Genomic DNA, 15,608 nt, shown 5'->3' on the forward strand with positions numbered 1-15,608 from the left:
ATTCTAATCCGCCGATCCCCCGGGTGCAGTGTCTGACGCACAAGCAGCTGCCAGGTTTCCAGCATCGAAAATTGAACTGGCATTACCTGGCAAGTGAATGGCGCACACATCCAGAAACTTGTCTGGCACCAACCTCTATTGTCTCAGCAGCTGAGTAAATCTCATCCAAGAAATGACTGCGGCACACGGATCTCTCAATGGTGGCTTCTTATGGGATTCGTTTCCCTGATTAAATGTTTTATTGATAAGCTGGGAAAACATTATGGTCAGGCTTTTGCAATATGCCTACCTGTTGGCATTTGGAAACTTCACTCTTGCCTAGGCAATTTATGCCCCTGCTGATTTCAGTTTTTAGCCTTTTTTTGCGTTTATTGGCCTCCGTTCACATCCGAACTACCTTTTTAACACAAATCTAGAAAGTTAGAGGTAATAAGATATACCACCAACACACATCAAAGAAATAAATGCCTTTGGAAGGTTTCCTGTTTGTAGTGCCAAAATATTCCAGCTCCAAAAGAGGCACCTCGTCAACATGCATATTCAAAGGGTGGGAAATGGAGACCTGGAAGACAGCGAGGAAATGTAGCTTGTAAAAAGATGGGGGGGGGAAAAACTCTATGGACAATAAATTATAGCATTATACTGGAGAACTCCATATATGAACATCAGCAAAAGTTGTCATGATGGCAGAATGGGAATTTTGTGGACATCCCGGCGGTGCGGCCAAATGTGCCCAATTTTGCTGCCGATAATTGTGCATTCTGCTAAATGATCCAACTACATTTGCAGGTAAAGAACTTATTTGAAAGGGATGACCGCCGAACATGTCAGGGTCACCTGTCTGCTGTAGGAGTTCACCAAGAGGCGATTAATCAGCCATCCCAAACTTGGTTCATGAATTGAGGATCAACTCCGATAGGGCATGTGGAGATGGTTTGTCTTCATGATACAATCCATTTAATCTCTGATCAAGAGATTTTCATAGGGTAGAAGAGTAAAATAATCACTGAAGAAGGACATCGTGGTCAGAAGATAGGAGCAAGGCAAAGAAGACCATCAACCTGATGGATTGATACGATCAAGGTAATGGCGGAGAAGACCTTGGTGGATCTATCTAGGCTTACACAAGATTTATCTTCCTACAGATCATTCATCCATCAAGTCACCATGGCTTGAGATTAAGCCGAAAGCTGTAAAAATGAAATGCTAAAGGTAATGGCACATGGTGGTGTCATGCGACACGGATTAAAATACTCACCAGAGGACATCGTGGTCAGAAGATGGAAGGAGCAAGGCGAAGAGGAAAACCAGCAACCCGATAGTATCAAGCCATCAAGATACCTGGGGAAGATCCTGGTGGATCTATCTAGGCTTACACAGGATCGATCTTCCATCATCCATCAAGGCTCTGGAGGTCCTTAAATTAAACTCATTTTCTGTTAAGGAAAGAGTTCATTTTGTCCGAGACTTGGAAATGATGATTTTGCACAATTAGTTGATCATTTGATGCATCAGTCCGTTGTCTCCAGATTATAAAGCCAATATGTATGTCTCTCCACTGTTTTGTACCATGGACGAACAAGAGGTAAAAAGAATTGCGTCCTATAGATCTACAGTAAAACCTGACGAGGGAGAATCGGATGGACGTCGTACAGATCGGGAAGGTTGGTTCACGGTTATATCCTCTAATAGGGACCGAGGATTGGGCAGAAAGACGAGTTCTTCATCCAGAACCGAATACTCGGGAGACCGAGGCTGGAAAATGCAATGCAAAAAAACAAGCAATGAACATTTGTACTCGCGGCTTGATTGCATTTGTTTACAAAATCTAATTATACTGATGAGCTGATTATAACATTTTTCTTTTCTTTTTTTACAAACCGTACTGTACTTGTAATGAGACCACAAAGAAGCAAACACGTTTTTTTTTGTTTTTTATGAAGAGGAATGAAACTTGCAGAAAATAATTTCCCATGTCTGAGACCCTCGTCTTGTACATCTCACCCACCACACCACAAATGCTTAACTGGATGCCTGGAAATTGGCTGATTACTGTGTGGAGCAATAATCCGACCCTGAGTAGTCGGGTGTAATTCCCGGTGGTGAAAATCGTGCAACCTTTATTACATGGTGCTCGTCCATATCAACATGGTCAGTGTATTGCATGATCGCACCAAGAGCAGGAGCCGTCCTTTTGCCATAATTCTCCAACTGAGGGAGACTATGGTTTTGAAGACTCTTGTAGGAGAAGGCTTGGGGGCTACGTGGTGACAGGTTGCATGGCCAAAGATCACCGCTACAAGGGAATAACATCGTTGAGGTAATGTGACCACGACAAGCAAGTTTCCAAAAATTCGGCATGCATTGGATTTTTTTTTACTTGCTTGTGTGGTTCCTTGGTTTGCAACGTGACTCCTTTAACTCTTTTCTGCGATGTAGCGTAAAGTAATTTTTGCCTGCAGACCTCTTTTGCAGGCAAAATCACCATGTACTCCTAGCCTAAGAGTAGGACTACCCTGCAACGGGTGTTGCACAACATTAAAATCTCAGCCAACTATTTCCAATGGTGTCGCACTTCGGCAGATCATGACGGTCACAAATGTTTCCATATGTGTATGACTTTCTGCCGCTGGGCGCAATCCACTTTCTTGTCGCATGTCAGATGTTTAATGGGGTGGATGGTTGCTCCTGCACCTTGTTTTCCATTTCGTCTCTATGCCACAGAAGTTCCCCCAATGCATTGGCTATTTTCGTGAGTGCCATAGTGATTGAAAATTTAAATATGGCGCATGCGCAACCAGACACTCCATTCAGTTAGTCTTGGCTGCCATCTTGCAGCCAGGAGAGAATGGGAAGTATCAGTTCATAGTTGTGGTGGTAGGAGGGGGTCTCGGCAGTGAGATTTCTGTAAACCAGATATGTCAAAAGAGCTGACAGATCTTCTCGTTAAATAATATGGCGTCATCTGGGAGCCGGCGCTGTCGACAGGGAGCAGACACCACTATTTTATAGAGATGGTTTATACGTTTTTATAGACAAAGATAAATGCCTGTCAACACCGCGATGATACTTCAGTATTGTATCTGGTAAATGGAAAATACAATGTCCGTGAATTCTTCCGATGACTGGCACCAGAGCCCTGGGTGATGCAATAGTTGTGTGAATTTGGCTTTGGGAATTTTCATAAAATAAAAATATGTATATGCAAGAAAAAAGAAAGCTGCCACCGGACAGTATAGAACCTGCCAATGATCTGAAACAATATCCCGCGGATGTGTCTGCAGAATGAAGGCTTTAGCACCGTCCAAGTCTATCTTGTCTCTTTGTGAGAGGCTGTTTGTCTTCTAGATGTGTCCCAGCAGGTGTCCGGGAAAAAAAAAGGCAATAATGCTTTCACCATATTATTCATTGCAGGTGGGAGGAAGAGAAGTATGAAGACGGTGTCAAATGGAAATTTCTGGAACATCAAGGCCCTGTGTTCGCTCCACCGTATGATCCGCTGCCAACAGATGTGAAGTTTTACTATGACGGTACAAGGCTTTTTAAATTCCTTCCTTTCCGCATTTATCCGGGGATTTCACGCACGGTGTAAAAGGTTTCACGTTGTTCTTCGTTTGTACAGATATAGTCTTCTTGGTCCAAGCTCAGAGACCATTTATGTAATGCAACTCCACTGTGAATTTCCACCAGTAGATGTGGGGTTTTTTTTTAGGAGGGGTCAATGTTGGTGGCTTAGTCTGCACTTTTGTCTCTGGAGGTCAGACATGGGGAGGTATCGCTGGCACTTATCGTGCGTAAGACACTTCCTTCCTTGAAGAATATTACAGGAAAAGAATAGCGTTCAAAGAGGTTATCCAATGTCAGAAGGCCTTTTTTTTTTTTTTTTTTTTTCTTTTTTTTTTTTAAGGGTTCAATGGAACAAAAATTCTGAGTGCTCACTGCAGAGAAGTTTAAAGACAGCAGTGGTGGCGCCTGCACTTTGGTGCTTTTGTGAGCATGCGCCAGCACTTTGTTTTCCAAACTCCTCCAGGCAAGCAACTGTACAAATGTTTTGGGTTTTTTTTTGTTTTTTACAGAAAAATATCCTATCCCACAGTCTTTTTTTTTTTTTTTTGCTTATGAGATGTTCAAGTGCATGGTATCTCACATGCAGAAAGTATATTTTTCATCTGTCCCATAGACTTGAATGGTGCTCTAAAGCGCATGTGCCATCTTCTCTTTTCAAATTCCTCCACATGAGGAACTCTGTAAATTGTTTTGATTAAAAAATATATACCACCATTTTTTTCTCTGCATTTGAACTGCATGAACACTACACTTGGTGATCTCATAAATTCCAAGGACCATGAATGGTTCCCCACTGCGCATGCACCACCACTGCTTCTTTTAAAATTATGCAGTTGGATTCAATAAAAATATATATATCTATACTCTATATATCTCCTGCATTTTTTGTCTGCAGCAGAAATGGATGAACACCATTCTTGTCTATTTGTCAGTCCTATAGAATGTGTGCATGCGCCACGTCTCTTCATTTTCAAGCTTTCTGCATATTGTAGGGATTCACTCTTTTAGGTAGCATTCACACAAGCAATGCTATTTGGTCCAAATAGGTGCAGTTTTACTTTTTCAATTCAATTAAAAACAAAAAAATCTGCCTTTCCTGGGCACAAAGGACTCGCAGCAAAGAAACAGTAAATTCAACAGGCACATATGTCTGTGTGGGCTCACCCGAAAAGATTAGTCCTTTCTTGTGGAGCAAACTTCATACACAGAAGAGGCACACTAGTCTTTGTATCCCCTTCATCCTGTGCTCCAGCACCAAACAGAAGTGTTCATCTCCGAGCACAGTAAACACTGAACAGTCTGCAGCTTCCACACAATTCTCTAGAACTCCAACACAGACTGCTCAGCTTTCCTAGCTGACCCATGCAGTCTCTGCTTAGAGAGTGACGACTACACGTCTTTCTCAGCTACAGCTCGAATCTTGGCTGGTCACTCACCAGCAGCCCACTTGACTCCTTCATTCAGCAGACTGACACACCTAGTGAACACAGGCCCTGGTTTAGTAAAAAAAAAAGCTAGGCAGGCACATCTAATCAAGACCTGCAGTGCTAAAATTTAACACTGTCCTACCTGGCTTTTCTACATAAGTAACCTATAAGAAAATTATCTTGATTAAAAATATCCTACAGTTTCCATCTGCAGCCAAGATAGTTGAGCATTAATTTGTGCTTGTCAAGCCAAACCCCGGGCAGCATGAATCAGTCTAGCTGCACAATTGCAGCCCTATAAATTTTGCTCCGTAATACTCCAGCATTTCAGAAAAATGTACTTGAAAGATCTTGCTGGGACTCACAGCAAGAGATTAGACTAGTCTGACTCTTTCCAGCTCCACTGCAGGTGATTGACAGGTCTTACTTGATGTACACAGGAGGAGGGGGTGACCTGTCAATCACCTGCAGAACCACTGGGAGTCAGCCAGCCATATGTCCCTCCCTTAAGCCTGACCTCCTACTTCTTGGTAACGCAACTAAAGAAAGTGAGAGAGGAGTTGGAAGGATTTGAACGGAATTATTGGGATCCTAATAAAGCAACTTTGCAAATAGTTGTTTTGGGTCTACAGCACCTGTGCAGAGCAATGTGTTGCAATGGTAACAAACTCTGATACTGCAGTTTTTTTGTTTTTTTTGTGACTGCGCCAGGATCGCAATATTGCAATATTGATGGCACATCCTTAGATTATCGAGGGTGCAACACTTTGCACCGCTTGTGTGAAATGGGCCGCAGCCTTTTAACCTACAGTAAGGATAAACAGTGAGTTCGGAACACCCATTTATGATGTGACCGCAAGATCAGACTGCACAGGGCTTACCATGGTGATACATTAGTCTGCATTGGTGCTGTAGACCAAAAATGATAAGACTTGATCATGGCTATTTGCAAGGTTATAATCAATGTATAATTACGATGTATATTTTATAATATTTGTCGAATATATCTAATGTTTGTTTTATATATATATTGACATTATTTTCATTAGTCATATTAGTTATTTATTTATGGCTTATTAATAATTTTTGTATGTACTTTTTAAATTAAGTAGTTGAAGCGGAAAAGAAAATGGTGAACTGTACAAAAAAGCTCCTGACGCACAAGCAGCTATAGCCTCAGTGAAGGCCTCCTTCTAGCCCCCCGGAGTATACAGAGCCTGAGGCCGCCTTCAGCAGGCAATCTTGAATGTTGTTTTCCTTGCTGCTTAATTACTAGCCAGTGATCAGCGCAATTTACAGCCTCATTACACAGATTAATATAAATTGGCGTCTTTAGGGAGGATTGCAGCACCTCCATCATTTAAAATGCTGATTTATGCAATCGCAAGTGACTGTAACTTCCAAAGCCGGAGGAATAGCTTGCGGTAAAATATGCAGCAGTCCCCCCAAACCATTATTTTTGTCTCTCCTAATAATGCCCTCTTGTGTGGCAGAAAGGCAGTAGAGCCCCCTCGAGCGTCGGAGCCTCAAGGCTACTGCACCCCCCCACAGCAATGTCAACGAATTTCATTATGCATGACGTTACCGTCTTGAGAGTTCTGTAACGCCGGCCTCAAAGCAGAAGACGTGTAAATAGCTACAGGCCTGCTTCTTAAAAAAGGCAGTGGGTACGTTGCTCATTATCCTCACAGGGGTTTCTCATCTTCTTGTGCTGAATTGAGGCACCATACAATATGGATCTGTACTGTAGTCGTAAGGTCTACTCTGCCCTTTTGACTTGAGTGGGTCTTCCCACCTCATAGTGATGGCATACGGCTAAGAGATACCGGGACATCCACTGATCCTGGGGATGAAGATGGTGCGGCACTGATTTGGTGTCACGGATGTGTCAGAGGCTGCAGACCTTTGCACTGCATCTGTCTGCAGAAGGTCTCAGTAGTTTGCTTTGCAGACGAGTGGCCATCTACCCCTGGTACTAATGGCCACACCTGGACCTGAGTGATATACTTGCTGCTTGCAAGCACGGGTGATATTCCATTTGCATTTCCCTGTTGAGGTTTTGAGCAGTAGCAGTCGGCTATCATCCTTTTTGGAGTTTGGAGGACGTTGGTGTTTCTCAGTCTTCTCAAGCTAAGTGTTCCCTTGCTTTGTTTGTCTATCCCAGTTGTCTTTAGTGGTAGTAAGGATTGACTAGCGCTCATCCTGTTATCCCCAATGCAGGGCTTATAGCCAGGGTCAATTGGGGATTACGTATCCTCCTCGGCGATGGGTTCGGAACCTATATAGGGACAATAGGACAGATGGGGACGTTGGATCTGCCCTAGGGGTCTCTACTCCTTGCTTCCCTAGTGTTGGGTCCCCCTTCCCCTTATCCCTTTGTGTTGCACTTAGCCTGTCCTACACTCTGCGTGACACCCAGCTATCATTCTGCATAAAGAAAATGATGAGTGACCCCATTCAAGCGAAAAGGATCTACTACAATTTGATGATCGGCTAGTAGATCGAGGTTGATGTGTCACGAAGTTGACACCATCATTCTCTGGATCAGTCAGGGGTCTCCTATATTGGAACTCCCACCAATCACGATGGAACTATATGCAACATCGGAATATGCCATCCCATCACTATATGGTCTATGGGGTTGTGACTTCTGTGACCCCCAACTGGTATAAATAAAAGGGTCTTCAAGATTCATTGGCTCCCCAGCCACCCGTGTTGGAGGGCACTATTTGCAGTTCCTTGAACAGGCAACAGCCTGGGGGGGGGAAACTTAGAAGAGGACATATCACCAAATCTGCACTATGGCCTCTTAATTTCATGATTTTGGGGCTCCTGAACGTTAACATAAAGTGGTGGAATATCCTAGCGACTTAATCTATCCGTATAAGGGGATCTGTATATGGACATCCCCTTGGTGTGGGAGTTGGTCATGTTGAACCTGTTTTGTTCCATAGGAACATGCATGATTTTTGGGACCCCATTGGTACAAATAAAAGTGGCTGCAACACTGGTTGACTTCAGCCAGCCCATAGGGCAGAGGACTGGCTACATCTCCCCTGAACTGTCAGCAGCCTAGAAGGAAAACTTAGACGAGGACTTTTCACCAAATCGGCACTATAGCCACTTATTTTTCAGAATTTGTGAGGCTCCCAGAGGTTAAAGATCCACCAGTTCATAAAGTGGTGGCATATTGTAGCAATGTGATGATGGGAGTAATCTTTAAGCTGGCCATACAGATGTGAGAAAAGGCATTTGAATAAAGGGAGTCTGTATATGGAGAGTCCCTTGGCAGACGTGGACGGGGGAGTTGGTCACCTTGACATTTGGGCTAGTCAAAACAGATGACGGCTGTCAACTTTACCAATCTTTAATGTTGCAAATCTGGACAATGGAGAAATTCATTGGCAGTTTTGATTTTGTGGTTTTCAAGATCCAGCTTGTTTTCGGTTCTTGATTTTTGCAATTTATTTGCAAAGTGGAAAAAGAAGAATTTTTGTATGCTGTTTTGTTTCTAACTTTTTCTTCTGCCTTTAAACCTGGCCATATCCTCCCATTTATTATGGTCTTTCCAATATGTTACAGGAAAACCTTTCCAGCTCAGCATTCAGGCAGAAGAAGTGGCCAAGTTTTTTGCCAGCATGTTGGACCATGAATACACCACGGTGGAAATCTTCCGGAATAACTTCTTTACGGACTGGAGAAAGGTAATCCTCGGAATTGCAGGTTATGAAAGACTTTGGGTGGACTGGACCTCACATAAATGAGATCTTTGTTGGTCAAAGAGGATCCATTGACCATCTCATGTCTGTGACACACTATGTAAGGACAGCATGCCTACCAATGGTCCTTTATTTGGCACAACTGCACCTCAGAGGCATGTGCCATATGCCTGATGTTTTGGAAGTATTTCAGGATTGGATTAAATTTGGTGTCTAAAGAGGACCACTTAGATTTTTACCTCCTTAGCTCCTTGTTTCTCCAAAGAGAAGTGATTAAAACTATCATACATACAAGGCTGAAGCTACACAGGGACGTTATGTGGACAAAAATCGCACCACGCCATTGTTACAGCGCACCATGACCTAAGTGGATTCGGGCACGGTGAAAACGGCAAGTTGGTGCAATTACAACACAAGTTACAAAGAAGCCAAATGTTGGGAATTTGCTTGTCGCCTTCTGGTGCAATGTAGCAATGGCCTGGTCCAATCTTTGGCCAGCTAGAGTGGGCTTTTCAACACTTCATCAGCCCGTGCATGGTATTTTTTTGCTGTACGATTTGTTCTACATACACAAAGAAATAATCTTGTTTCTGGTAAATCAAAAGTTGTCAAAAACTCTAAATACCTTTTCTAAATGCCATTGTAAAATTCTTCCGCGCTCCATATGTGAAGCTTCATCGTACTTTGGAGAGACGTAAGCTGGCGAAGCAGCTGCGTGATTAATAATGAAATGGTAATTAGCTCAGGGTGGCAGGAGCAAGCTGTTGCCGGTTTTGTGCTATATCGTATTTTTGCGCATTAAAGAACCAGCAAACTCATCCCAACTGCTTGGCATGGATTAGCTGCAAGGGTAGGGTATAAAGGCTGGATATTTTTTTTTTTTTTTTTAATAAGTTGACTAACTGATCAGTTTCCTTGGACTCCAACTTTCTCCCTTTACAGCACTCTATGGTTCCCTCTTTTGCAGCGCTCTATGGTTCCCTCTTTTGCAGCGCTCTATGGTTCCCTCTTTTGCAGCGCTCTATGGTTCCCTCTGTAGCAGCGCTCTATGGGTCCCTCTGTAGCAGCGCTCTATGGGTCCCTCTGTAGCAGCGCTCTATGGGTCCCTCTGTAGCAGCGCTCTATGGGTCCCTCTTTAGCAGCGCTCAATGGGTCCCTCTTTAGCAGCGCTCAATGGGTCCCTCTTTAGCAGCGCTCAATGGGGCCCTCTTTAGCAGCGCTCAATGGGGCCCTCTTTAGCAGCGCTCAATGGGGCCCTCTTTAGCAGCGCTCAATGGGGCCCTCTTTAGCAGCGCTCAATGGGGCCCTCTTTAGCAGCGCTCAATGGGGCCCTCTTTAGCAGCGCTCAATGGGGCCCTCTTTAGCAGCGCTCAATGGGGCCCTCTTTAGCAGCGCTCAATGGGGCCCTCTTTAGCAGCGCTCAATGGGGCCCTCTTTAGCAGCGCTCAATGGGGCCCTCTTTAGCAGCGCTCAATGGGGCCCTCTTTAGCAGCGCTCAATGGGGCCCTCTTTAGCAGCGCTCAATGGGGCCCTCTTTAGCAGCGCTCAATGGGGCCCTCTTTAGCAGCGCTCAATGGGGCCCTCTTTAGCAGCGCTCAATGGGGCCCTCTTTAGCAGCGCTCAATGGGGCCCTCTTTAGCAGCGCTCAATGGGGCCCTCTTTAGCAGCGCTCAATGGGGCCCTCTTTAGCAGCGCTCAATGGGGCCCTCTTTAGCAGCGCTCAATGGGGCCCTCTTTAGCAGCGCTCAATGGGGCCCTCTTTAGCAGCGCTCAATGGGGCCCTCTTTAGCAGCGCTCAATGGGGCCCTCTTTAGCAGCGCTCAATGGGGCCCTCTTTAGCAGCGCTCAATGGGGCCCTCTTTAGCAGCGCTCAATGGGGCCCTCTTTAGCAGCGCTCAATGGGGCCCTCTTTAGCAGCGCTCAATGGGGCCCTCTTTAGCAGCGCTCAATGGGGCCCTCTTTAGCAGCGCTCAATGGGGCCCTCTTTAGCAGCGCTCAATGGGGCCCTCTTTAGCAGCGCTCAATGGGGCCCTCTTTAGCAGCGCTCAATGGGGCCCTCTTTAGCAGCGCTCAATGGGGCCCTCTTTAGCAGCGCTCAATGGGGCCCTCTTTAGCAGCGCTCAATGGGGCCCTCTTTAGCAGCGCTCAATGGGGCCCTCTTTAGCAGCGCTCAATGGGGCCCTCTTTAGCAGCGCTCAATGGGGCCCTCTTTAGCAGCGCTCAATGGGGCCCTCTTTAGCAGCGCTCAATGGGGCCCTCTTTAGCAGCGCTCAATGGGGCCCTCTTTAGCAGCGCTCAATGGGGCCCTCTTTAGCAGCGCTCAATGGGGCCCTCTTTAGCAGCGCTCAATGGGGCCCTCTTTAGCAGCGCTCAATGGGGCCCTCTTTAGCAGCGCTCAATGGGGCCCTCTTTAGCAGCGCTCAATGGGGCCCTCTTTAGCAGCGCTCAATGGGGCCCTCTTTAGCAGCGCTCAATGGGGCCCTCTTTAGCAGCGCTCAATGGGGCCCTCTTTAGCAGCGCTCAATGGGGCCCTCTTTAGCAGCGCTCAATGGGGCCCTCTTTAGCAGCGCTCAATGGGGCCCTCTTTAGCAGCGCTCAATGGGGCCCTCTTTAGCAGCGCTCAATGGGGCCCTCTTTAGCAGCGCTCAATGGGGCCCTCTTTAGCAGCGCTCAATGGGGCCCTCTTTAGCAGCGCTCAATGGGGCCCTCTTTAGCAGCGCTCAATGGGGCCCTCTTTAGCAGCGCTCAATGGGGCCCTCTTTAGCAGCGCTCAATGGGGCCCTCTTTAGCAGCGCTCAATGGGGCCCTCTTTAGCAGCGCTCAATGGGGCCCTCTTTAGCAGCGCTCAATGGGGCCCTCTTTAGCAGCGCTCAATGGGGCCCTCTTTAGCAGCGCTCAATGGGGCCCTCTTTAGCAGCGCTCAATGGGGCCCTCTTTAGCAGCGCTCAATGGGGCCCTCTTTAGCAGCGCTCAATGGGGCCCTCTTTAGCAGCGCTCAATGGGGCCCTCTTTAGCAGCGCTCAATGGGGCCCTCTTTAGCAGCGCTCAATGGGGCCCTCTTTAGCAGCGCTCAATGGGGCCCTCTTTAGCAGCGCTCAATGGGGCCCTCTTTAGCAGCGCTCAATGGGGCCCTCTTTAGCAGCGCTCAATGGGGCCCTCTTTAGCAGCGCTCAATGGGGCCCTCTTTAGCAGCGCTCAATGGGGCCCTCTTTAGCAGCGCTCAATGGGGCCCTCTTTAGCAGCGCTCAATGGGGCCCTCTTTAGCAGCGCTCAATGGGGCCCTCTTTAGCAGCGCTCAATGGGGCCCTCTTTAGCAGCGCTCAATGGGGCCCTCTTTAGCAGCGCTCAATGGGGCCCTCTTTAGCAGCGCTCAATGGGGCCCTCTTTAGCAGCGCTCAATGGGGCCCTCTTTAGCAGCGCTCAATGGGGCCCTCTTTAGCAGCGCTCAATGGGGCCCTCTTTAGCAGCGCTCAATGGGGCCCTCTTTAGCAGCGCTCAATGGGGCCCTCTTTAGCAGCGCTCAATGGGGCCCTCTTTAGCAGCGCTCAATGGGGCCCTCTTTAGCAGCGCTCAATGGGGCCCTCTTTAGCAGCGCTCAATGGGGCCCTCTTTAGCAGCGCTCAATGGGGCCCTCTTTAGCAGCGCTCAATGGGGCCCTCTTTAGCAGCGCTCAATGGGGCCCTCTTTAGCAGCGCTCAATGGGGCCCTCTTTAGCAGCGCTCAATGGGGCCCTCTTTAGCAGCGCTCAATGGGGCCCTCTTTAGCAGCGCTCAATGGGGCCCTCTTTAGCAGCGCTCAATGGGGCCCTCTTTAGCAGCGCTCAATGGGGCCCTCTTTAGCAGCGCTCAATGGGGCCCTCTTTAGCAGCGCTCAATGGGGCCCTCTTTAGCAGCGCTCAATGGGGCCCTCTTTAGCAGCGCTCAATGGGGCCCTCTTTAGCAGCGCTCAATGGGGCCCTCTTTAGCAGCGCTCAATGGGGCCCTCTTTAGCAGCGCTCAATGGGGCCCTCTTTAGCAGCGCTCAATGGGGCCCTCTTTAGCAGCGCTCAATGGGGCCCTCTTTAGCAGCGCTCAATGGGGCCCTCTTTAGCAGCGCTCAATGGGGCCCTCTTTAGCAGCGCTCAATGGGGCCCTCTTTAGCAGCGCTCAATGGGGCCCTCTTTAGCAGCGCTCAATGGGGCCCTCTTTAGCAGCGCTCAATGGGGCCCTCTTTAGCAGCGCTCAATGGGGCCCTCTTTAGCAGCGCTCAATGGGGCCCTCTTTAGCAGCGCTCAATGGGGCCCTCTTTAGCAGCGCTCAATGGGGCCCTCTTTAGCAGCGCTCAATGGGGCCCTCTTTAGCAGCGCTCAATGGGGCCCTCTTTAGCAGCGCTCAATGGGGCCCTCTTTAGCAGCGCTCAATGGGGCCCTCTTTAGCAGCGCTCAATGGGGCCCTCTTTAGCAGCGCTCAATGGGGCCCTCTTTAGCAGCGCTCAATGGGGCCCTCTTTAGCAGCGCTCAATGGGGCCCTCTTTAGCAGCGCTCAATGGGGCCCTCTTTAGCAGCGCTCAATGGGGCCCTCTTTAGCAGCGCTCAATGGGGCCCTCTTTAGCAGCGCTCAATGGGGCCCTCTTTAGCAGCGCTCAATGGGGCCCTCTTTAGCAGCGCTCAATGGGGCCCTCTTTAGCAGCGCTCAATGGGGCCCTCTTTAGCAGCGCTCAATGGGGCCCTCTTTAGCAGCGCTCAATGGGGCCCTCTTTAGCAGCGCTCAATGGGGCCCTCTTTAGCAGCGCTCAATGGGGCCCTCTTTAGCAGCGCTCAATGGGGCCCTCTTTAGCAGCGCTCAATGGGGCCCTCTTTAGCAGCGCTCAATGGGGCCCTCTTTAGCAGCGCTCAATGGGGCCCTCTTTAGCAGCGCTCAATGGGGCCCTCTTTAGCAGCGCTCTATGGGGCCCTCTTTAGCAGCGCTCTATGGGGCCCTCTTTAGCAGCGCTCTATGGGGCCCTCTTTAGCAGCGCTCTATGGGGCCCTCTTTAGCAGCGCTCTTTGGGGCCCTCTTTAGCAGCGCTCTTTGGGGCCCTCTTTAGCAGCGCTCTTTGGGGCCCTCTTTAGCAGCGCTCTTTGGGGCCCTCTTTAGCAGCGCTCTTTGGGGCCCTCTTTAGCAGCGCTCTTTGGGGCCCTCTTTAGCAGCGCTCTTTGGGGCCCTCTTTAGCAGCGCTCTTTGGGGCCCTCTTTAGCAGCGCTCTTTGGGGCCCTCTTTAGCAGCGCTCTTTGGGGCCCTCTTTAGCAGCGCTCTTTGGCGCCCTCTTTAGCAGCGCTCTTTGGCGCCCTCTTTAGCAGCGCTCTTTGGCGCCCTCTTTAGCAGCGCTCTTTGGCTCCCTTTTGTGCAGCGCTCTTTGGCTCCCTCTTTTGCAGCGCTCTATGGCTCCCTCTCTTGCAGCGCTCTATGGCTCCCTCTTTTGCAGCGCTCTATGGCTCCCTCTTTTGCAGCGCTCTATGGCTCCCTCTTTTGCAGCGCTCTTTGGCTCCCTCTTTTGCAGCGCTCTTTGGTTCCCTCTTGTGCAGCGCTCTTTGGCTCCCTCTTGTGCAGCGCTCTTTGGCTCCCTCTTTTGCAGCGCTCTTTGGCTCCCTCTTTTGCAGCGCTCTTTGGCTCCCTCTTTTGCAGCGCTCTTTGGCTCCCTCTTTTGCAGCGCTCTTTGGCTCCCTCTTTTGCAGCGCTCTTTGGCTCCCTCTTTTGCAGCGCTCTTTGGCTCCCTCTTTTGCAGCGCTCTTTGGCTCCCTCTTTTGCAGCGCTCTTTGGCTTCCTCTTTTGCAGCGCTCTATGGCTCCCTCTTTTGCAGCGCTCTATGGCTCCCTCTTTTGCAGCGCTCTATGGCTCCCTCTTTTGCAGCGCTCTTTGGCTCCCTCTTTTGCAGCGCTCTTTGGCTCCCTCTTTTGCAGCGCTCTTTGGCTCCCTCTTTTGCAGCGCTCTTTGGCTCCCTCTTTTGCAGCGCTCTTTGGCTCCCTCTTTTGCAGCGCTCTTTGGCTCCCTCTTTTGCAGCGCTCTATGGCTCCCTCTTTTGCAGCGCTCTATGGCTCCCTCTTTTGCAGCGCTCTATGGCTCCCTCTTTTGCAGCGCTCTATGGCTCCCTCTTTTGCAGCGCTCTTTGGCTCCCTCTTTTGCAGCGCTCTTTGGTTCCCTTTTGTGCAGCGCTCTTTGGCTCCCTCTTTTGCAGCGCTCTTTGGCTCCCTCTTTTGCAGCGCTCTTTGGCTCCCTCTTTTGCAGCGCTCTTTGGCTCCCTCTTTTGCAGCGCTCTTTGGCTCCCTCTTTTGCAGCGCTCTTTGGCTCCCTCTTTTGCAGCGCTCTTTGGCTCCCTCTTTTGCAGCGCTCTTTGGCTTCCTCTTTTGCAGCGCTCTATGGCTCCCTCTTTTGCAGCGCTCTTTGGCTTCCTCTTTTGCAGCGCTCTATGGCTCCCTCTTTTGCAGCGCTCTATGGCTCCCTCTTTTGCAGCGCTCTTTGGCTCCCTCTTTTGCAGCGCTCTTTGGCTTCCTCTTTTGCAGCGCTCTATGGCTCCCTCTTTTGCAGCGCTCTATGGCTCCCTCTTTTGCAGCGCTCTATGGCTCCCTCTTTTGCTCGCTCGCACGTTTCCATCCACCTTTATAATTGCTGCTTATATAGATCTCATGATCCTGTGTGCAAAATCTCAGCCCAGGCACTTTACATTGGGAAAAGAAGGGCAGTGGAACGGTTATTATTCCAGTCCATTTGTACAGATCACTATTGAAACGGATAATTTTCTTATTTCTGAAGTGGAAGGAGTCTTTGATCTGAGCTTGAGGGACGGCTGGAATTAGCGAGCTCTCTCCCAACTGAGCTCTGAATGTCAAGATGCCATTTTCTTTTTACATCCCCATAACATCTCAGCCTCAGAATCCTGA

The 15,608-nt window shown here is 48.7% G+C and overlaps 1 protein-coding gene across 3 annotated transcripts in view; it reads left to right on the top strand.

Moving 5' to 3' along the window:
• LOC141097750 (DNA topoisomerase 1-like) overlaps window positions 1–15,608 on the top strand; it is a 77,413-nt gene that overhangs the window by 18,449 nt on the left and 43,356 nt on the right. For all 3 annotated transcript variants that reach the window (XM_073585136.1, XM_073585143.1, XM_073585152.1), the window contains 2 exons: window positions 3,415–3,530; window positions 8,577–8,698. In XM_073585136.1, coding sequence (XP_073441237.1) covers window positions 3,415–3,530; window positions 8,577–8,698 — 238 coding nt within the window. The remainder of the gene's footprint in view (window positions 1–3,414; window positions 3,531–8,576; window positions 8,699–15,608) is intronic.

This window comes from Dendrobates tinctorius, unplaced genomic scaffold (assembly GCF_039654945.1).
Source record: "Dendrobates tinctorius isolate UK_male_01 unplaced genomic scaffold, ASM3965494v1 ptg000009l, whole genome shotgun sequence".
NCBI classification, from domain to species: domain Eukaryota; kingdom Metazoa; phylum Chordata; class Amphibia; order Anura; family Dendrobatidae; genus Dendrobates; species Dendrobates tinctorius.